Source organism: Plodia interpunctella, chromosome 22 (assembly GCF_027563975.2).
Source record: "Plodia interpunctella isolate USDA-ARS_2022_Savannah chromosome 22, ilPloInte3.2, whole genome shotgun sequence".
Classification (NCBI taxonomy): Eukaryota; Metazoa; Arthropoda; class Insecta; order Lepidoptera; family Pyralidae; genus Plodia; species Plodia interpunctella.
In genome coordinates, this window is record NC_071315.1 from 3,485,950 (window position 1) to 3,509,752 (window position 23,803).

Genomic DNA, 23,803 nt, shown 5'->3' on the forward strand with positions numbered 1-23,803 from the left:
TCGCAGAGCCATTCTTTTTCCTAGGTATTTGTTAGCAGATTGCAGCAGGCATTTTTCAAAAAGCGCGCCGCCGCCGCTGCCACTTCCCTTTTTCAATTTTTGGTTGGCGGGCTTTCCGAAAGTAACCATAGAGTAAAAGCAATGTAAAAAAATATTACGGCTATGAATATTACGTTTCTTTCTTCATAATGTTGAAACACCGAATATATATTTTTTTTATTACGTTGGTGTGGGGAACAATTTTAATTATTTAAACTAAGTTACGTCCATAAGTAATCTAATTTAGACTTTATTTAAAATATTTATTTCACGCTGTTAGTATTTATTTAACATTGTACAACATTGCTTAAACATTAAACTATATATTTTTAGGCCCTTGTTTAAATAAAACGGAACCTATGATAATGGCAGACAGGGCCGTAGGTAGACAGAATTGTCATGTTGATTTGGTTCTGTGATTTTTTGATTTATTATGTGAATTTGTGTGATTCTAATTTATTCAATAACGAAAACAAAAATCAGACATTGGCAATTTAAAAGTGCATATTTTCAATGTGATTATCTCTGGGTGTATCATTATTATAGTGTGCAATCATCAAAATAAAAATATTCAATTGTCGGTATAATATTGTCTTCAATCGATTTAACTATGAAATTATTTCGGTCTAGCTGTTAATAAATCACTATGACTCCAAAAATCTTATAATCTAGCCGTTGAAAGGTAGATTGTATTTTATAATAAATTAATCATAAATTGCCTTCGAGAAGTAAAGTCAGTATACTTTGAAGGAATGATTTTAGCTTCCAATTGGTTGTTTATTTAAAATAATGTTTTTTTGGTTTTCATGCCCACAATCTACAAAAGTAAAGTTCTGCATCAGTAATTTATCTTCTCAATCTACATATTTAAAACATTTACTGCAGTTGAATAAATTAGTTACAGTTGTTTATTCACAATGCTTGAATAAATATTAGAAATGCATGAGATAAGAAAACACACCATTTTCTTATTATCATGGCCCTATCACTATAGGGTTATTTCCACCAGTATCTTCCAAGAAATATGATCTTGTTTAAGGCTTGGTGGACTGTGCTCCATTCAAATCACAGATTTTTTTTTCTGCTGTGCCATTATCATTTGTATGGTTTAGTATTACTTAAATCAAGTATATATATATATAACCACTGTTAAAAAGTGTCAAAAACCAAACTTGCAAATGAGTGTATGTCAAATGTTATTATTGTGAATATTACATTTTTCTTACCCATTTTCAGTGTCAAAGATGTCTCTGGAACGTGATAACTTGAGTGTAGGGCCGAGCCCTAGTGTAACCTCCTCAGACCCACGCTCTCTCCTCCTGCAGGAGATGCGGGAACAGAACTTTGATCTAATCAGATTTGCATCATACAGAACGGCATGTAAGCTGAGATATGTCCAGAAAAAGTGTAACTGTGAGTAATGTACAGTCAACATCACATCTTACATAAATCATTGCACATTCTCCCCAATTACTGTGGTATAAAGAAGCATGCAGTGACTGTTTGGAAAGAAGTTTACATAGTTGTATTTGTACAGTGTGTTGGTCACACTTTGCTGATAAAAAATGTGATTGTAATCCCAATGTAAAAATTGTTCTTTGTAGAACATGGTTATCTGACATATTAATTTAACAATATATAAAAATATAAAGATAAATTGATGACAATCCTTAAAGTCCAAAGTGTTTGATAAAACACATTTCATTTTCTGCCCTTACTTATACCTAATTTCAAAATTTGGTTTATTTATATTATTATTTATATCATAATAAAATACATTTCACTTATCTCTGCTCTAGAGCTTAAAATCTAACATCTATGTGTGACAACAATATTATTTAATAAAATAGAATTTTCTAAATTCAAATTTACCATTGCAGTACATGTCATAGACATATGGAATGTCATAGAGGCTTTCAGGGAAAATGCCCTCAACACACTAGAGCCTAATGCATGTGTGAATGTGACTCGTTTGGAGACTCTTGTGTCTTCATTGTATCACAATCTGAATAAGAGATTACCTCCCGCACATCAAGTATCGGTGGAGGCCTGCTCTGCTCTCTTGTTGAATTGGCTGCTCTCGGCTTATAGTACTGGGTATGTATTTAGATTTTTACAAGATTTTATTTTGTTTCACCAGTCTGATGTTAAAGTTCAAAGTAGAAATTTTCCACATGCCTTCCATTTCTATGACAATGCATTATTTTCATAAGCGTGACCAGTGTGCCCAGGAAAAGCTCTGAACAAGGGAACTACATTTACTGCACAAACATGAGTTTTATGTCACTCAATGACACTGTCTATTTCAAAAACCCGCATCCAGATCTGTTGCGTAGTTTTAAAGATCTCACATATATAAGACAGACAGTAGTCATAGATTAACATTGAAATAAATTTTAAGAGGTTTAGTAAAACTTGTATTATTTTTATACAAATTGTATGTCATTTGTTCCATTGCACTGTGTTTCTTTTTCTTGTATAATTGAATTGCTTTTTATTTTAAAGTGAAAATGTGGGAAAAATCCGGGTGTTTTCAATAAAAGTGGCACTGGCGACCATGTGTGCCGGAAAACTGATGGACAAACTTAGATGTAAGTATTAATATATTTTTAATAATTCAGAAGATTGATTTATAACCCATATGTAGCGAGGAAAAATATTTAAAAGCAAAATCTTAATTTGGACCTTCTTTAATGTCGTCACAATGGGTGAAATGGTCCCAGCATGGGAGGACTGATCATCCGTCTGGTGCTCGCACAGGGGTCCCCAAAAGTAATATTTAATTAATAATTGATTAATTAAGTAGTGTTCACGAAATAAACGATTTGAATTGAATTAAAAAAACATGTCGTCGACGTGAATATACATTGCGACGTGTGGTTCCCGCCCTAGAGTTCCTATTGCACTTCATATCTGTTAGTGGATGTCGTACGTAGTGACTAAATGACACATACGGTTGTATTTGCAGTCGTTAAAATTCGCCAATCCGCAGGCCCGCGTGTTGGGTCATGGCACATACTCCTTATCCATCCATAATGAAGGCCTGTGCCTCAGCAGTGGGCGCAACTAAATGGCTGATGATGATGAACATAACCCTAATATTATTTTTAGATATATTCTCCCAGCTGTCCGATGGTAATGGGCACCTCATGATGAAGAGACTTTCGGACTACTTGCGTGAGGTCCTAGCTTTACCTGCAGCTGTATACGAGTCACCATCATTCAGCTACAACGATTCTCTGTCGCTTTCAATTTTCAATCAGGTAAATTTTAATTAATTCTTCTTAATCATGCTGAATCATCATTTTATTTATTTAATACTTTATTAAAAAAATAAATGTACACACATTACAATTTTTTTTTTGGTCTTCCTAAACCATTTTGACCGTATTTGTCGATAAATGGTTGGCTATTCGTTCGGGGTCTCTAATTCAGTACCACTTTTCCGTATCTGTGGTGAGGCATATATGGTCCAAAGATTATTTTAATTTAATTCCAAACAAATGTGGTTGGTGTGCGCCGACCTTGAATAAAATCAAGTTGAAAGAAAGAAAAAAATAATTGATGGGTAGTCTGTATATTTGCATACAATACAATGTCAAAACATGCAATATATACAGTTTATTTTAACCTCAATATCAAGATCAGTTTTATAAAATCCATAAATCATATTTCATGTAACTTAGTCCTACTTCCTATCTTACTAATATTTTAAATGCGAAAGTTTGTGAGAATGTATGTGTGTTTATTACTCTTTCACGTAAAATTTACTGGACGGATTGTTATGAAATTTAGTACACGGATAGAATATAACCTGGAATAACACATAGGGTACTTTTTATCTCAAAATTCCCACGGGAGCGAAGCCCTGGGGCGCAGCTAGTATAGTATAAAAACTATAATAAAATATATAACTAACTAGGCTAAATAGCTATATGCCTACCCTTTTAAAGCAAATAAATTATTTTAATTAGAGTCCACGATACCATTAAAAGCTAAAAAAAATATATATTTTTCAGAACGGTAAAATAACGGTAAATGACTTTCTGGACACCATGATGTCAGATCCCGGACCGCCGTGTCTGGTCTGGTTGCCGCTGCTACATCGCCTCGCCAGCGTTGAGAATGGTATGTAATGTAACAAATAAATAGACGACACTCAACAAATAAGGATTAAACGTGTATCGTTGGTTCAATTGACACAAACACAGAAGCGCGCACAACACACCCAGAACCGCAGGCAAATATCTGTGATCACAAGCACAAATAATTACACCCCGGGAATCAAACCCACTCCAGATAGCGAACGGAGGTAGTAACCACTATGCAACGAAGCTCATATTTTGCCAAGTGCTGGCTTGATGTCGTCAAGGATAATATGCGTGCCCATGGTATGACTACTAAAGATGCAAATGCCCTGCAAAGTGAAGAGTAAAAGTAGGAAAGCCAATTTATATATAAAAATGAAAGAGTTAATATATAAACAAGTGGAATAATAATAGTTTCTTTACTTTTCTTCAACACACTCCACCGACTCCACAATAAAATTACATAATATAGCTGTTGTTCCACAGTGATCCACTAAAAAAAAACAATAAATAAGTGGAATAATAATGGTTTCTTTATTTTTCTCCAAAATAAACAACACACTACAACAACTCCACAATAAGAATATACAATATAGCTGTTGTTCCACAGTGGTCCACCCACTAGCCTGCAGCGCTTGCCGCCGCAGTTCGCTGACAGGGTTCCGCTACCGCTGCACTCGATGCGCGAACTACACGCTCTGCCAGGATTGCTTCTGGCGTGGAAGAGTCTCCTCCACGCACACGAACGAACACGAGGTCAAAGAATACGCGGCTTATGTGAGTTGCTTTTGTTATTTTATCATTTAAATTAGCTAATCTTGTTATAAAGCTATTAGCTAGTTATAAATAAAGACTCCTGTTTTTAGAAGTTTATTTAAATATTAATTAATATAGTGTTTCAATATTTGTATATATCCATGTGAGCATTGCGTATTTAGGGCATGCAGTATCCATCATAGATTAAATTGTGAAGGATAGTTTAAACCATAATGCTCGATTATTTGCTAAGACCAGTAATCTTTTAACGTTAAATCCCAGTTTAATCTACAGTTTGGACTAATCCATTAACATTGGACGGTTAATTTACGATCAAAAATTTTAAAATCGCGCATGCGCCACTATTTATTCCTAATTCCCATTATATATTTATTTATCATATCGCTAACATAGTAAAGATATTTGTTTCAGAAATCGCCATCGAAACAAATCGGTGCGACTCTCCGCAAATCGTTCCGTTGCGTGCCCGAGCGGGCGCGGCCTCAGCTTCCCCGGTACCCTGACCAACCTGAACGCACTCTAAATCTCAGCCATATTGTGTAAGTTTTGCGTGTGCTTCCGCCCTAGAATAGGACCACTCTAATTCCTCCCATGATACACATGCCTTAACAGCTGATATGCAATAGTAGCATGCCCGAAGAGGCGTGACGTCAGGCAGCCGGCCGGTTATAAAAGCATAGGCATGTTTTCAAAATGTAATGCTTTAAACTTGGGCTTCGGGGCGTTACAGCTGGGGAACACGCGAGGATTATAGACAAAGTAAAAAAAAGTAAAATAGTGTAAGTTTTTACTAAGGCGTTAGATTATTTTGATCACTGTTCGAATTCGTGGTATGTCTTGAATTTGATTGTTTAGTCTAATTTGTAATTTGTATTTCCTTCATAATTAATTATTTGTAAACTTATTTCCAGTATATTCCATACGATACCATTCCTAAAAGGATGATGTTTAGGTACTCTGCATTGTTCACGTTTTTAAGTAATTCTGAGAGACGAAGTAAAAATTTTTCTTTTCATGCAGTGGGACGCTTGATGATTTGAGAACCATAGACTGAGAAAACTATAGTCATCGTCATATCTTTCGTTTCAACTATACAAGAAAGAGAAACGCGTATTAGAAATAGATATGAGAAGAAACTGGACAGAGCGCTAATATCAACACCTATCTTGTCAGTTGTATGAGATGAGCCGAAAATTTCATCTGATAATCATTTGGCTACATAATTATCTCATTTGTCTTCAATTTTCTCTGTTTTTGTCTTGAAATGTACGGAATTGGTTGCAAAAACTAATTAACACCGAAAATGTTTGATTAATTCATAAAATATAGTATCGTTGAATTAGTATCCCATAACACAAGTCTCGAACTTACTTTGGGGCTAACTCAACCTGTGTGATTTATCCATATATATTTATTTATTCTTTCCAGGCCACCATCACCAGTCCCCGCCCACAATGGTTTCCCCGAGTACCTGGGTGGTGTGGGCGGCGGCAGCTACGTGAACACCGGGTCGCTGGACTCCCGCTGGTCCAGGCGCGGGGCTGACGACGAACACAGGCTCATCGCTAGATACGCCGCCAGGCTAGCTCACGAGAACAGGACTATGGTAAGTGTCATCTTTACGTATTATAAGGAGTCCTCTTGTCGCGTCTGTCTGTATGAACACTATGAAACAATATCATGAAAACCTCGATATACATATATTATGCTGATATCCCTAAAATGATAAAGAAAAAAGTTTTAAACGTCATCAATTTATGGCTTTTAGTTTGTACCGTTCATTTGTTTCATTAACTATGATTAAATCAATATTGTGTGTTTTACAGCCGCGAGCGGGTAGATCCGCGTCATTGACACCGGAGCTGGTTAGTAATTATATAAGCTTAAATTATACTCGTTGCTGCCCTCGGCTCCGTCCACGGTAAAAATCGACAAATTCCCCAAAAGCCTATGGAAATTCCTATGGGAGCCAAGTCACTTGGCGCAGCTAGTGTGCAATAAAGTTGTTTCAAATAAAGAAATACGAAAAAAAATATCACATGTGTTTTTTCAACTATCCGTGCAGTTTATAGAGAGGCATGCAAAATTTTAATCAAATCTTGAACTGTACTTACATTTTAAGTAAATCTTAACTTTTAAAACTTTTTCTTCTAGGGTCGGTCGTCGTCTGAAGGTTCTGAAGTTGACGCGGCCAGACAACAGAGGGAGCTGATATCTCAACTAGAAGCTAAGAACAGGGAGATTATGAGGGAGATTGCCCGGCTCAGGTAGGGTTGCCAACTCTTTTTTCCTTTTTGAAAAAATAATGAGACAAAACAATGAAAAAATGCGGTAATTGAACATATGACAAGCATGAGTTTCATGTATAACAAAAGCAATAATATAATATAAAATAATTAGTTTAAATTTATACCGCCTTATTAATTTTTATGAATAAGGAGTAATTGGTAATTTAGGTTTAATGAGTAAATTAATAATTTAAAATAATAAATGGTCAATACTCAACGGCCTACACTAATTGAATTTGTATCGGGGTTCCGACGGACACAAACACAGAATCGGGCACGAGGCACGACACACCCAGAACAGTAGACAAATATCTATGATCACAAATACAAATATTTGCCCCCGCTGGGAATCGAACCAGAAAGAGGACGGGCGTGGTCGTCAAAATACATTTTATCACAAAGAAACATTTTGCCAAAGAGACATTTCGAAATTAGAACGTCTAAGTTTCAAATATTTTTTATCATCCAGACGACAACAGGAAGCGGAAGCGAGCGCCGGCGGCGCATCCGGCGGTTCTGCCCCGCCATTAGTTTCCGAGCTGCGAGCGCTGAGGCAACGGAAAGACGAACTAGAAGGACATCTGTCTTCGCTGCAGGAGTCCAGGAAACACCTGATGCAGCAACTGCAGGGACTCATGAGGATGCTCAAGGTAGATAGATAGTTAATACATTTCGATATTTAGGGAATAAAAAAAAGAAACGTGATAAACCTTTATTTTATTGGTTCTTACATTACAATCAAATGTAAGGGCAGTCGTGGGAGGAGAGGAGTTAATTCGAGGGCCGTATCTTAAAAATATAAAATTAATGTAACGTAGATTCATTCTTACGTCTTTCATAGCGACGGCGATTACCCCTCTATTCGCAATACCCCAGTCGCGGACGAATTTACTAAAGCAAGCGCCACTAACACGATCACTGCGAACTCTGAATGAGGTTGCTAATAGTGTGGATTTATTGTATGCAATAAGTTAAAGTAGGTAAATAGTTATAGGGTATTATGTAACCTTAATTAAGTACGCTATTGCATTGGACTATCTCTGTAATGATAGTGTATTATGTATTGAATAAATAAATAAATATTTTTGTGACAACCCTGATCATACTGTCAACGCTGGCGGCTGTTTCGCTTTGAGCAAATTTGTTGACCGGTAATTTCTTATTGAATAACTGTATTAACAACTGGATTATCATTAAATTGTGGTAGGATTTATTATTAAACCCAATTTTCTTTACGTTTCAAGAAAAACATCTTTTTTCTGTTATCGAAATTTTTCCAACTTTTCTTGTGTTCGTTTTTCATATTTTTGTGTTCTTATGTCAATTACTAGCCTTGCCCCGCGGTTTCTTTCTTTTGGGAATTTTTAAAAATAGAATTGGCAGCATGATATTAAATGAGGTTTCTATTTTCAGAAAATATACATTTTTTATTTCAACTACCTACTACAACTACAATTACTTACAATATAGCTAAACTTTATTAAAAACTTAAGTTTTACTAATTCAATTTATATAAAAATGCTTTACACTATATGAAACAATAATTATTCCTAGCTAAAGTCATTATCTAAGCCATGCAAAAAACGAACGATTAAAATTATCTATTTTCTGGTTTTCATTCATACTTAAACTACCCCAAGGATATTCGAACGGGACGGCTATAGTCATATTATTCATAGGAGCAACAGAGATTAGATACTTAAACTTTGCCCGTCTTTCCGTTTGCTTGAGAAACCTGCTTTATTTATAGTACTCTAACGGTTATACGCGGTGTCGGTCGCGGTAAAAATGATATCTTTTACGGTTAGCGTAGTCACATGAGATAGAACTATTCAATAGGTCTACCAGGCAGGTTGCAGCTGTTGCCCTTATAAAACTGGCACACAATAAGAGACAAAACATGTTAGTCCAGTTTCTCCTCTCTCTAACACGCGTTTTTCTTTCTTGTATGAGTGAGATGGAAAATATGTCGTAGAGTTTTCTCTGGCTTCTTTCTTGTTAATTTAATAGCTAGTGTTAATTTGTTGCTGGCCAGTGTAATTTTTCTTCTTGTTCAATGTTACTTTCTTGTTGGTCAAGCTTAATTTCTTGGTGACCAGTGTTAATTTCTTGTTGGCCTGTGTAAATTTGTTGACCGGTAATTTCTTGTTGTCCTGTGTAAATTTGTTGACCGGTAATTTCTTGTTGTCCCGTGTAAATTTGTTGACCAGTAATTTCTTGTTGCCCTGTGGAAATTTGTTGACCAGTGTTAAGTTCTTGTTGACCAGTGTTAAGTTCTTGTTGACCAGTGTTAAGTTCTTGTTGACCAGTGTTAAGTTCTTGTTGACCAGTGTTAAGTTCTTGTTGACCAGTATTCATTTCTTGTTGGCCTGTGTAAATTTGTTGACCAGTAATTTCTTGTTGTCCTGTGGAAATTTGTTGACCATTGTTAATTTCATGTTGACCAGTATTAATTTCTTGTTGGCCTGTGTAAATTTGTTGACCAGTAATATCTTGTTGTCCTGTGGAAATTTGTTGACCAGTGTTAATTTCATGTTGACCAGTGTTAATTTCTTGTTGACCAGTGTTAATTTCTTGTTGGTCTTCCTGTTGTTGGTCATCAGCGCGGTACGTTCGGTCGCCATTTTCTTCACTACTCTTTTTCTTCTCCCTTTTCCTAGGCACAGCACATGTTTGGAATACCCCATACGCGCTATGGATACATGACATTAACTCCTTACCTGTAATACGATTTTAAATGATTATCCGGTCATGTGGCGTATTGTTGATGGACTAACTCCAGGAGGTCAAGTTAAACTGACCTAACTGTACTGTGGTCTTACCGGTGACAAAAAAAACGGGTTGCAATACGGGAGTACCGGCAGAAGTGAAAACATGAAAATTAACATTGTGCATAAGACATCAAAAGTCTTATTATTAAAGGTGCATAACGCCGCTAAGTAATTTTCATTACAAAAAAATTTCCATTCACACTTACTTTTACTTCCCACACGTGCGGTCTCGTAGTCAGGCGCGCGGGTCACCTTTCGGAATTTCAGCTGGTATCTAGCTGCAAATAACAATATAACTATCACATAAAACATAGTAACTTAATTCCCACTGTCTATCTGTCTATGTAGGCTTAGATCTTTAAAACTACACAGCGCATTTTATAGTTGTTTTTTTTTATAGATAGAGTGATTCAAACGGAAGATTATTATATCTACCGGTTCCGCGTCTATAAGTGTGGGGCCTAACTGCCAAAGAAAGAAAATCTTTAAATAAAGTTTTAGGTAAAACTGCACAAAAAGGTTTAAAAATATTGTCAAATATTTTTTTAAATTAGAAATTGTAGGATCGGTAAAGAGGCTATTAACGGCTCGGAAGGAGTTGGGGGAGATCTTTGCCCAGCAGTGGGTTAAAAAAGGTTTTGTATAAAAAAATCCACCTCGTTGAACTCTTGATTGACCCTCATCGTCGCTGATGGCGTCACTCAGCTTGCCACGGCTGAGGTCACCGCTCTCATGCTCAACGCTGCTGGAGTCTCTCGTTTGCTGTTTCCCAATACCTTTGGTTTTGCCGATGCAACTCTTGAAAATTCTCGTCGACTGAATGAAGCACAATACGTATTTGATGACACCTGGGCCGTTACCTGCGAAGTTTTCGACGTTGTAAGAGGCTATACATTGTTATAGTGATATAGAGTATTAAAATACAGAATGAAATACGCGAAATTGTATCAAAAATTAACCAGGTATTCGAGACCTCCAGTTTCATGCCTTAGCCCTATCACACACAGCTCGTAATCGTAGAGTAAATAATCAAAAAATTTTGACATTTAAATCATGACATTTTGAATGTACCTACTATTGTCCACTTATTTTATTCGTATTCGAATGTACTCCACTGAAATGTTTATACAAAACCTGGCATTTTAAAATGACAATCTAATTGCTATCCTATACAAATCGTACTATGTTTTTCACAATATTCCATAAGTTGTTTGTTGGGAACTGAGCATATTGTGATTTTTTTAATGACATCTGTTTAATTATTTTTTGTGTATATGGTTTGTATTTTTTTATAAAACCTAGCAGTCATGGTGGTAAGTGGTCACCACAGCCTATCAACGCCTGCAACTCCAGGGGTGTCACACGCACGTTGCCTACTTTGTGTCGTAGGTCTAATAGTAGGTAGGGTAGTCTTTAGCCACAGTACCCTGTAATCACGCCGCCTCTGTCGCCCTTCAAACCGGAACACAACAATGCAAGCTCTGCTGTTTGGCGGCAGAATACACGAGAGTGAGGTGCCCATGCAGACTACCTTTTGTGCTAAGGTCTACTGGTGAATATGTTGTCTATTGATCATCATCAATAAATTTAAGAACGGGGTTTTTGTCGATGGAGTATATTCCATTCTACTCTGTTTCCTGCCATAGATATACACTATACGACACGACTTTTACCTTGTCTTTTATTTCATCTATGGGAATACTTGTCTATCCTTTCCCACTTCTAGCTTCATTCATTTTTCCTTCGAACATATATAACTATTGATGTATATATTTTTATCTAGCCTGTGGATGTTGTGTCCCACTGCTGGGCAAAGGCCTCCCCCTTGTTTCTATTGCAAACTATATATTACGACGTATATAAAACTATATTGACATTATTTTCAATATATAATTAATACATACTAGGAGTATTTGCGACTTGTCTGGTGGGTTCGGTTGGTCTTGTTACAATCTTATATTTCTTTTGACGATTGCCTGTAAGCAGTAATATAATGTTTCTGTTATACTTACATTATCATGTTCATAAAAAAGTTAAAATACTTCTTGATTTTACCCGCGTAATTTTTCCGGGATGAATTGTCGCTATATGTATGCAAAACGTCAATAAAATTAGTTGAGTAGAGGTAGATTAGCGTGAAGAGGTAACAAGTAAACCAACTTATTTTGAATTTTATAACATTAGTGAGGATGATAGGACGAGACTACATTTTTTAAAATATAAAACAGGATTATTACTGGATATTATTCTAAAAAATGTATAGCAAGAAAAAAAATTATTTAAGAAAATGATACATAATACACATGGCATAAAAGTTAATTTTCCGAAAACAGTACAATGCGTTTGACGTTTTCCGTCAATGCACATGCGAAAATTCGCCTCCGTGAATTTGAATTTCATACAAATTTTTACCCCTCCCATTATACCGCCTCCATTTGGGGGTTGATTATGAAAAAAAATCATTAAAAACGTTTGGCCGTCAAAGCGGAACTGACAAACAGACAGTCTTTTGCGTATATATAATAAATATGATAATATACAACGTTAGTATATATATGGTTATTCAAAAAATGTTCTTACCAATACTAGTATTAAAACCGACATCCATATACGCTTCATAGTTGACGTCAAGTTTCTTGAAAATGTTCAACAAGCCCTCGAACGCCCTCCTCTTCCTCTTGCAGTTGATGTTAGCTCGAAGTGCATACCCACTATCGTATTGATCACCAACCTGTACAATTTATCATAACACACTGATCCCAACTAATATTTTAAATGTGAAAATAATTTTGTTTATTACCTCTTCACGCTCAATCTACTCAACCAATCAACCAAAGTTTAAAGTGTGGACTACGTGTATGTAAAATTTCAATCTACTCAACTAATCTTCTTGAAATTACAAACAAGCAAACTTACTTTCACATTTATAATATTAGTTACTATTAGTACTAGTTAGGATAGGATAAAGCATACCTTAAGTTAAAGTTTGTTTTGTCACTATCGCACTTTACAAAATATGGCATTGATAGAACGAGACAAAATACTTTAGCTTATGTAAATCCTATTTTAGGGTGCCCGCACACAACTATACGCAAACACTAAATTTACCTTTGTAACGTATTCACACATAGACAGAACAAGACAAAACATAATTCGGCTCAAGTAAATCCTAAAAGTGGTCCTATTTTAGTGTGCCTGCACGCAAATACACGTAAATACAAAATTTACCTGTGTAACGTATTCACACTTGGGCAATTTTTGGAGCACAGTCTCCAATTTTCTTATGTCACTCCTAAGAAACGCCGAAATGTAGTCGCGACTATCCGCTTGCGATCTCTTCTTGCTTTCAACTGTGCTGATTTCCAGCAAGCTTGTGACCTTTACAGTCAGACATGTGAAAATTATCGCTATAGAATACTTCATCCCACACCTATTTTGTTCTGTTTTACTATAGATTTTTTATTTTAATTACAATATCGTGTATTCCCATCTTTGTCCACAAAAAAAAAACAATATTTTGCATGTATTAAAACAAAAACAATTTCTTAGTTCATTTCACAAAATGTCCTTTCATTAACAATTATTTTAATCTTTTATAAAAATTTGAAAAAGTCAAGATTTTATAATGCTTATAAATTCATAGTTTCGAGTTCAAAAGTAAAAAAAAGATCGTAACAACTACGAGTAAACACAAACTTTAATTGATTTTGCAGTTTATTTATGGATATTGGAAATTAAAAATTAATCAATCGTGAATATTTTACGAATCAAAATTGTTATGGGCTACGTTTGTGGATTTTCCGAGTCACCAAGATTAAGGTTCTAATATAATGATGCATATTGATCATTCTTCCATTAATATAGTAACCATCACTACATAGTGTAAAAACAAAAACGAATTAAACTTGGTACACCGGTAGAATATAACCTGGAATAACACATAGGGTACTTTTTATCTCGAAATTCCCACGGAGGCGAAACTCCGGGACACAGCTAGTAGATTACAGTTATACTATATATTCTTATCTTTTAGTGGGCATGCGTTTACGACTTTAAAAGACTCGAAACATTAACTAACACACTCGAAACGAGTGGTGGAGCTAAGAGTAATAAACATTATTTAACCGACGAACTGTTTGAATTATATATATATATATATCCGCTTTATATAGGGTTACTGGTATCAAACGCAAAACCTCTAAAAGACTTTTTCATGATTCGTAGTTTTCTTCTTCATATTAAAAAAACCAATTTATCTATTCAAATTCAAATCATTCAGAAATTAAGAATTTAGACCTTCACAGGCAATTTTTCTCGTCAATTTTGTCAATTTTTATATTTATAGTTATTTCTCACAAGCTACAAACTACTGGCATTTCGGGACGACCACTGCTGAGAAGAAATGCCGAAAGAAACTCATTTGAGTGTTATGATTGTTATGATTATGATTGTGTGATCCGAGTGCTGATTATAAAATATATATATATGTGTGTGTGTGTGTGAAACACAATTAACTTAGGAGGAGGGAACCTCACGACCTGGCCCACGATTTTTTTAATTATTTAATAAAGATTCTACACATCTACACATCTTAATTCTTAACTCTATGTAATATATTTGTTAATTAATTTATTACAGACGCAGCAATCATCGCCAAGGTCGACGCCGAACTCGTCTCCGCGGTCAACAAAAAGTCCGCCATTACCGGGTGCGCAGCCGCAACCTTCTGCGCCCGAAAGGTATTTACCCTTCCTTATCACTACATAGTATAAAATAAAGTCGCTTCCCGCTGTCTGTCCCTAAGTGTTCTGAGATCTTTAAAACTACACAACGGATTTTGATGCGGTTTTTTAAATTAGATAGATGTGATTCTTGAAGAAGGTTTAGGTGTTTAATTTATTATTGTTTTACCCGGGCGAAGCCGGGACGGGCCGCTATTAAATAAATGATCATCATCATCAGCCGTTTAAAGGGACTACTGGAGCTCTATGGATAAGGAACATGGGCCACGTGGGCCCATTCAGAATTGGTGAGTTTTGACGGCTGCAAATACAACCGGGACCAATGGCTTAACGTAGCCGAAGCACGGAGTAATGTAATAGAAACAAATAAAAATAAGAAATTATTTATCAGATCATAAAGTCTTGAGGTATTTTTGATTTTGGAATTAATATATACATGCACATGAAATTACACTGTATTCATTCAAATAACATCTATTTGATATAATACACGGTTGATTGATTGACAACATTCAGCGGTCCACAGAAAGCATTAAGCTTGAATCGGGAATCGAAAAATCGATTTCACAGAAAATCACCAAGGGGAAAACGATGTGTTACTGTATATGTGTGCGCAGTGCGATTCGTAGTGAGACGCAGCTAACCAATCACAATGCGCCATCGTGACGCAACGACAACCACACCGCAATGTGATTGGTTCGCTGCGTCTCACTACGAATGAATGGTGAGAAGTGAAATGTAATGTATCTATTGCAGGGAAGGCCCCGGGCGAGGCGCGGTGCGCAGCGCCCCGCAGACGCCGTCGCTCGGGGAGCGGGAGCGAATCGACATGACGCACAGTTTAGGTATTGTAACGTCTGTTTCTCTATCTCTCTCTCTTTTTCTCATTCGGAGCTGCGACGCCGCGTAGCCGGAGTAATAAATAAACCTTGCAATTTTGTAGATTCGGCTGCGACTTTACGATTGGTCGCCTGCCTGACGTCAACACGTTAGGAATGCTGTTGCCTATCAGCAGCCACTAAGGCTATATTAGTCGAGCGAGTGATACGAGAAGATATGCAGTGGTTCCATATTATTCCATGTTATTTAAAAGTCAATATTTTTTAAAAACTTTATTCGAGTACTTGAACAACGGAGTAATAAGTATACAATTCTTATAATTATTCGTATTATATTTAATTCTATTTCAGGTGGAATGGAGAGCATGGGCGAGAGGAATTTTCATCAGAACCAACAACGTCCTACCAATAGTATGTTTACAATTATTTTTTACTAATTAATTATGCGGCGGTCCTACTTGAGGCGGGGTGTTGGGAGCTTAATTAAGATTACATTGTCATAGTTAATCAAGATTACATTTTCATAGTTTTTTTATCCGCTTTTTGGAAGTGTTGATATTTACTTGAAACTTCGCATAGAGGATCTATCCAAGGTACCCTGTCACCGTTTCGTATGTGCACGGGTTTTATGGTACACCCTGTGTAAATAAATATATTTGCAGTGGGCATAGACAATCGCAATCTGCGCAGCGATCTTCTGTATGCTGCGGATTCTGTCACCAACGCTATGTCCACGCTTGTCAGGGAACTCAACTCTGGTCAGTGCATATTTATCATTACATAGTATAAAACAAAGTCACATCCCGCTATCTGTCTGTCGCTATGTTTGCTTAGATCTTTAAGAGTACGTAATGGATTTTGATGGCGGGTTTTTTATGAGTGATTCAAAAGGTAAGTGTGTATGTATCTTCTTCGTAGTCGTATCCCTCATGGCTGAGGGTCATGGTCATTACGTGGAATGAAACACACACAGCAACTTTCTTGGCACTATTAATGGAGTGGTTTGCCATTGCCTTCTACATTACACACACAAGTTAAAAATCAACAAGTGTGCAGATTTCTAACTATGTTTTCCTTCAAATGTTTGTATGTATATAACATGCATAATATTGTACCCGTGCGAAGGCGGGGGCGGCTGCTAGTTATTAATATTACGAGCTGTTAAGTGTCCCACTGATGGACAAAGAACCCCCTCCATTATTTCCATTTGTTTCGGTTTTGTGTTAAATATTGTTATTTGTTCTAATTTATAATTGTTTTGCAGAGGGATCCGATACGGAAGACACGATCAAGGGAGAATCTAGAAAGCATAGAGGTAAGGACGAAAGTGTAATAGAAAGTATGCGATACGAAATAATGAGACAGGCTGTTTAAAGTAACTTTAAGTTGTAAGTTTAACTTGTCTGTGTATCTGTATGTCTGTCTGTGGCATCGTAGCAGTCTAACGACAATCGATTTGGATCTCGTTTTTTTATTTGAAAGATAATTGAATCGAGAATATTCTCGAGCTATGTTTGGCAAATTGTGTGTTCAGCGTGTTTGGAAACCGTTAGTTCTTTTCTAGCGGACGAAATGATGCGGGCTACATCGGGGTCGGAGGTTTCTTACATTTTTATATTTAGTTTTTATTAAAGTGTTATCGTATCGTGGGCATATTTAAAAATTACTTTAGCTTTTTTAAAATTATTTCTTTAAAAAAAATGAAGTAGTAAAACCTTAATAAACCAATACTATTTATACCGGGTGGGATTTTAGCGTGAGACAAGGCCGAGCGCTATGATAAAGCCGAATATGTAATGATCCATGCACGCCTGTACTATACAACGTTTTTTAATAAACTAAATAAACTAATAAATTTTACATGTATGACGTGAAACATCTGCGGTTCTGGGTTTATAGATTTCAGTATTTGCGTCCATCGATACATATAACAATACATATATAAATACAAGTTTAATGCTTAGTGTGTGAAAATGTATCCTAACTAATATTGTAAATGTGAAAGTAGGTAAGTTTGTTTGTTTGTTTGTTAGCTCTTCACGCTATATCTACTCAACAATCTTCTTGAAATTTTGCATAGTACATATAATATGAACTACGGAGAAGGACAACATATCTTTCATCCCGGAGAAATAACTGCTCCCGTGGGAAATTACGCGGGTGAAGTCGCGGGCAAAAGCTAATAGAAAACAATTTAATCGTTATAGATTTCGATGAAGACGATGACAGCGATGAGCCGATGCCGCGGCCACAGCCCCCACGGCATTATCTACACGACAACAATGTTCAGGTATTTGTTTATTACAATTATTCAACTGCATACAATTTCATACACCCTAATTTAGATATTTCGAACCACAGACAAATAGCATTGCTTTTTTTTTTCATATTGCAATAGATTTATTTGTTGCTAAAGTGACTAGACATAAAGTCTATTTATAAAGAGTAGAATTTTTTTTCGCTGTTGCAACACCAAATTGAATGGCCAAGATTGGTTGATAAACACCCAGTATTGCAGCCAAGAGGACACAGCGCCCACAGTTCTATTTCGCTCTTTATAGACAGACTGTATTTTATTTCTTGATTTTTGTTTTTAATTTTTTCATTTCAGAGTATGGTATTATGTAGGACTGTAGGTCTTTTTTTATTGTTTGTTGTTTTTTTTTTTTCATTTCAGAGTATGGCACCTAGTGTTATAACGCAATCGTAAATTAGCTTGATCACTTGCTTATTAAGGTTTGTTTAAATTTATTTATTTTCGTTTACACCGGACAACGTTAGTTTTGTCTGTATAATTATTGTTTTTTATTTGTGTTTAAATTTAGTTTAAGGTCGTTATTTATAAGTATTATTTTTGCTAGTGTTGCTTCAGCTGGATCCATTTCTCACTTTCGTACAACGCGCTACTCCAGACATGTCTTACTATATTTAGAATACTATTATAGCATATAAATAAGTTTTTATAAAATATCATATTCGACGCGGAACGAACTTATTGCATTCAATGTGTGAAAAAATCGTGTTCAGTAAACTGTTGAGGAGTTCCCACGTCTGGATCCGTACCTGGGTGCACCATCAGGTCATGCTTATCATAATAACATTGTCATCCGGCCGTCGGTCATTCAAACTAAAAGTAAACGTGTGTAGAAAATTTCAGCTCAATCTATTAAAGATTATTAAAGATATAATCTATTAGGCTTGTAAAAAGAAATTGAAATGAATACATTCGAATATTGCAGGACACCCCTCCGCCGCTGCCCGCGCGCACGGGCGTCGGCTACCCCCGCCCCTAGCCGCACGTCTAACTGTAACTATATATACGATATACTATCACCATGTTATGCGAATTACACGTTGTCTCGTGTGACGCTGGTACATGTTCGTAATGATATCCTGCTAATATTATAAACTATCACCATGTTATGCGAATTACACGTTGTCTCGTGTGACGCTGGTACATGTTCGTAATGATATCCTGCTAATATTATAAATGCGAAAGTTTGTGAGGATGCATATGTGTATATTTGTTACTCTTTCACGCAAGATCAGGACGGATTGTTATGAAATTTGGAAGAATATAACTTGGAATAGAGTACTTTTTATTTCCGATTCTCATGCGATCGAAGTTCACTTTATCAGTTTTCTCCAAATTTTCTCAGGTTTCTAGCACTGTTTCTGCATTAATAAAGTTCGTTCGTTTACGCACTATAAAAGTTCAAGTGAACGCATCGATCCGTCAAACTTTTTCGTATATAAATTTGGTTAAAACCATCGAAATTGGAGAAAATTGATGTAGTGAATGTCAATTGCATATGTTGGGTTGTTTTGACAAAATGGCGTACCTTGCGTCTTTCCGCGCACGTTGGAGTTAAAGTCAAAAGTTGATGGTGCGTCCCATTCTAAACATGTTGATTATAAAATTTCGGCTGGTTTTTTACAACGTTTAAAGAAATTGGTATCAAAAACTAGAATATGTAGAACTAGAAAAAATATGATATTTATAATTTTATTTGGATTGAAACTTAAATAATGATTAACATGTACCAGATTCAACATTTGAAGGATATTTACAAGCACAATATCGCGATTTGTCGATATGTATTTGTAGTTTAGAAATATCAAGTATTTTTGAGAATAAACCCTCTTACTCTATATAGGTAGTTGATATTTATACTATAGTTATTTTAACCCTCAACAGTTTTTACTGTAATTAAATATAAATGTATGTATCTTCGTACATTTCAAAAGAATATCAGGATTCTTTTTTGCCGCTTCTTTATGAAATGAATTGTACATGAGTTTTTCATTGTTAAAAAGTGAAATGGTATTTAAATATGGCAGAGTGTAAAATCATTGACTCAAAAAATACCTTATAAATCATATATATAATAAAAATAATGTTCTGTCTTGCAATATTATGTTTGGAAAGCAACTTTCGAGTCATATGATGTAGGAAAGTGTATGAGAAATAATGGCCGATAATGTAAATATATTTTCGGTAATTATATTTTTTTGTATTTCGCTTAATGTGTCTAGTCCCCAAGCTTTTTGAATAATTATCATATGAACATATTAATTGATGTTGAATATTTTAGACGCACGTAATGTTAACGCCATGTCTTGGTGCTGCGTGCGTATTATCTAAAAGTATATGTCATTAAAATTATGATATTTTCATTTTTTTTCGCAGGCTTATAAAAAAATTACCTGTGTCATTTAGTTCCTTGTATAAAAAAATACTATTTTCAAAATTTTGTATCGTTTTGTTAATATACTAATGTCTATTCTTCATACATATTATTCCTTTTCTGTCTTCCATTTGTCAATTCCTTCCATTGTGTACAAAAATGTCAATTGATACTTCCCTAAAGCGTTGTTTTAAATTCATTAAAGGTGATAATCAGATAATCCACCAGGTTTGCTTATGAGACACTTATTATTATGATTCTCAATGGCCAGTACTATTGGATATTCTAATTTTAAAAAAAATCTTTACTCGGGAAGTTCTTCACCCCAAAATTTTCTATAGATTTAATCGAATATTTCTGAGATCCACCATTTTCGTATTCAATAGTATTTTTGTGATGCTTCTTTCCTGTCTTTTTATGATGCCCTGGCGCACTTTTCACCGCGTCAAATTCTCACCTGTCATTGTTATCGAATTAACAATTTTATGTATTCGATTTGCTCACCAAAATTATTGAAGACTGATTGATCTTGTTATTTTTAAGCACAACCTTGCTTATGTGGGGATACCAAATTGTTGAAACCAAAATATTATTTAGGAACTTATTTCGCCTCATTTCCTATGGTTTAAAACTATTCGAAATATTTTTATAAGTACTGTATAATTTTCTAGCGACTTCCGTTAAAGGAGGAGATTATTTTACGTAATGTAGTGGACTTATTTCTTATCATTTAGTAAATAGGGATTTATCTTCTTTTCTGTCAAAAATTTAAATTTTGAAGATTCTACTCTTGACTTTATGACCGGCCGCCTGTCTCATATAAGCCTTCTTTGGGAATGTTGTTGTTGCCTATCATACGGCAAAGAGTTTGTATTTATTCGGCCAAGTATGACATCCACAGGAGTAGTGTACAAGCCGTACAAGTAGGCAGTATACTTGCAAATAATGTTCCATGATTTTTCAGCTATTATTTAAAGATCGTGATCTTTTTGTTTAGTCTTAACGATCATATCTGAATCGTCTGATGATCTGAATAATCTGGAAGTACTTACATGTTTTTTGACAATTTAAGCATTTATTATTTCTATTGGAACCATTTGTTGTATAACAAAATGTGTTTGAAGATGTAAATTTTTTTAACATTTTTTTATGACTTTTTTCCTTAGTAATTTTTTTTTCTATGTATTAGCTGGAGCATATCCGTCATTCTTTTTAAAGTTTTTTTATTATTTCGTTTTTTACTATTTGAAAATATGCTGAAGCATAATTAATTGGTCTTAGTATTTCTTATTACAAATTTTCTTTTTATATTCTAGGCTTAAGGGTTCGCATATCATTATTATTTTTAGGAAGTTAAGTGCAATATAGATTCATTTGACACGGACTTGCCCAAATGTGATGGAATTTTAAATTTTATTAATAAAATATAGGACGTATTTTAACCTTTTTAATTGTGGAAAGTAAATATCCAAAGCATTGTAAATGTTTAAGTAGTTTTAAGCATGTTTTAACTCCGGAAAGAAAAAAAATCAATTTTTTTTTAGTTTTTAATGTCTATTCTTTAAACAGTACACGCGTCAGTGATGCATAATATTTTAAACGTTTGCTACTGAAAACTATAAAAAAAACAAATGCAATTTATACTCTGTTAAAGGGAATCAAGTGTAATCTAAGTCTTTTTTTACTTAAGTAAATATTTTCCGGCAAAATTGTCTAATCTGTGTGATTCACTGGTTTTTTCCTAACTTCTTTTCAAATTAACTAAAGTCAGAAAGAAAAGACGTAAGACTACGATCTTTCATAAAGTATGTATTTACAATTGTACATACAAAGTTCATTATACAAATAATGTTTTTTCATAATAAAATCATGTTGAATCAGCTAATTCCCAGATAACTAATATTATCCCATGCGTCTTACTGCGTTTTACGTCTTTCCTTTTGACTTATTTATAAATGAAGTAATAGATATGTGATATTCGAAGATTTTTAATGAATAAATAATATTATGGAATATGCATGAAACTGAAATCTCATAAATATTCTTAAAATGCGGTATCAATATAAACATCGGTTTAGAAATTATAAAGTTTATTATGTAACGTATTTTTTTTGTAAAACAGAGTTTTTGTATAGCCGATGTAGACTTGTCAAAATGTATAGTGAAACTCTGACAATATTGATAATAGAAAAAGTTTTTGAAAAACAATGTCATTGTTCTCCTATTTGTTTAGTGACATGCATATTGCATATTGTTTATCTTGTAACATTTCAACTTAAAATATACTTTAAGATACAACTTAAAATATACTTTTTATAGCAATAAAAAGTAGCGTTGTTGAGGGACACATAAACTACAATTAACTAAACGTAGTGAAATACAAATTGCCTTCTATGCTATAAGGTTTTCATGTTGTATATGTTATCATAAGTAATTCAGGTTTTATAAAAAAATAAAATAAAAACAAAACGTCAAAATACGGGCTTTTGATACGAGCGAATGAGAATAGGAATGGAATACAAGCAATGTATAGTAATATTTATAAAATAATTTAGGCGACCTTCGCAAAACTTATTTGTCCTGAAATTGTGAAACAAAGACAAATTTCCCATTAAATTTACAAGAGTTTGTATTTAAAATAAAACGTACCTATCAAAATTTACACTGTTAAGTTGCTGATGATTAAAATGCAATTGCAGTAATTCATTGGCCTGCATTTTGACGACTTGAACGTATAGTTTCTGTCTACCCCGGCAATGCTACTTGTAACATAAACAAAACAGAAGTTACTCATATGAATACCTACATAATAATCTTTTATACCATTCGTATAAATAGATTTTGTAATAGATTAGTGTAGTTATATGTCTATGTTAAGATATATTATGTACTGTATAACATAGGATGAAAGCACAAAAATTCCTAAAACACCCAGTTTCTATTGTCGTGGTGTTTTTTATATATAAAATAATCGATTTTTTTATCCGTGTCGTATACGTTTAGATCACATATGTACGTATAATATATAACAAACATATATACAGTGTTTTGTGTTTGTGTGATATAACTCGTCGGACTGAATGGAAATAGTGGTCTCGCCCTATGATTTCTTCTCAATTTTTTTTTATCCCCGAGAGAGGTATGGTTGTGACTTCAACGAACGGTTTGACCATTGGAGAGTTTATCGCAATAGAATATAACCTATATGTAAAATATGTACCTAAAAAGGAATGTTAGAGCGAGACCGCTATTCGTTGTGAGGCTTGTACTTATATATGACTTGTACTTGTATATGTGATGAAGTTTATCATTGCAACTGTAAACATTCCATTGCTTGTGATTTTGCGTTTTATTTCTCTCCAAACCTTCGGGATTTTAGAGATTAAATCGGAAATAAAAATTTCCTCTAATCAAGAAATCTAATCTCTCTCTTCTGAAACTTTCCTTAGCTTTAGATCGCCGGAGTCCAGAGACCTCTTTCGTACTTCTTCGTCTCCACTTCGCACGGTCGTCGGCATCCTTAGATGTCAGAGCAAAAAAATAAACCATTTCACTTTTAAACAAAAGACAA

The 23,803-nt window shown here is 34.7% G+C and overlaps 2 protein-coding genes across 6 annotated transcripts; one reads left to right on the forward strand and one right to left on the reverse strand.

The window, feature by feature from the left end:
- The first annotated feature begins 419 nt into the window (after nt 1-419).
- LOC128679762 (dystrobrevin beta-like) lies at nt 420-23,572 on the forward strand. Of its 3 annotated transcripts, XM_053762196.1 has the most exons (20): nt 420-721; nt 1,276-1,452; nt 1,920-2,136; nt 2,545-2,630; nt 3,151-3,302; nt 4,059-4,167; nt 4,738-4,904; nt 5,316-5,443; nt 6,333-6,510; nt 6,731-6,769; nt 7,059-7,171; nt 7,662-7,842; nt 14,602-14,702; nt 15,462-15,550; nt 15,896-15,955; nt 16,207-16,302; nt 16,809-16,859; nt 17,752-17,834; nt 18,222-18,280; nt 18,784-23,572. In XM_053762196.1, the coding sequence occupies exons 2-19, from the start codon at nt 1,284-1,286 to the stop codon at nt 18,252-18,254; spliced, it is 2,052 nt and encodes a 683-aa protein (XP_053618171.1). In that variant the 5' UTR covers nt 420-721; nt 1,276-1,283; the 3' UTR covers nt 18,255-18,280; nt 18,784-23,572. The 3 variants fall into 3 exon arrangements, with proteins under 3 accessions (XP_053618171.1, XP_053618169.1, XP_053618170.1); XM_053762194.1 differs by lacking the exon at nt 18,222-18,280; XM_053762195.1 differs by lacking the exon at nt 18,222-18,280 and having other exon boundaries at nt 420-616.
- LOC128679764 (uncharacterized) lies at nt 8,578-13,666 on the reverse strand. Of its 3 annotated transcripts, none has more exons than XM_053762198.2 (6): nt 13,192-13,666; nt 12,544-12,694; nt 11,868-11,939; nt 10,740-10,823; nt 10,170-10,241; nt 8,578-9,912 (listed from the first exon to the last, which is right to left on the reverse strand). In XM_053762198.2, the coding sequence occupies exons 1-6, from the start codon at nt 13,384-13,386 to the stop codon at nt 9,209-9,211; spliced, it is 1,278 nt and encodes a 425-aa protein (XP_053618173.1). In that variant the 5' UTR covers nt 13,387-13,666; the 3' UTR covers nt 8,578-9,208. The 3 variants fall into 3 exon arrangements, with proteins under 3 accessions (XP_053618173.1, XP_053618174.1, XP_053618172.1); XM_053762199.2 differs by having other exon boundaries at nt 8,578-9,597; nt 10,620-10,823; XM_053762197.2 differs by having other exon boundaries at nt 10,620-10,823; nt 13,192-13,665.
- Nucleotides 23,573-23,803: the final 231 nt, after the last annotated feature.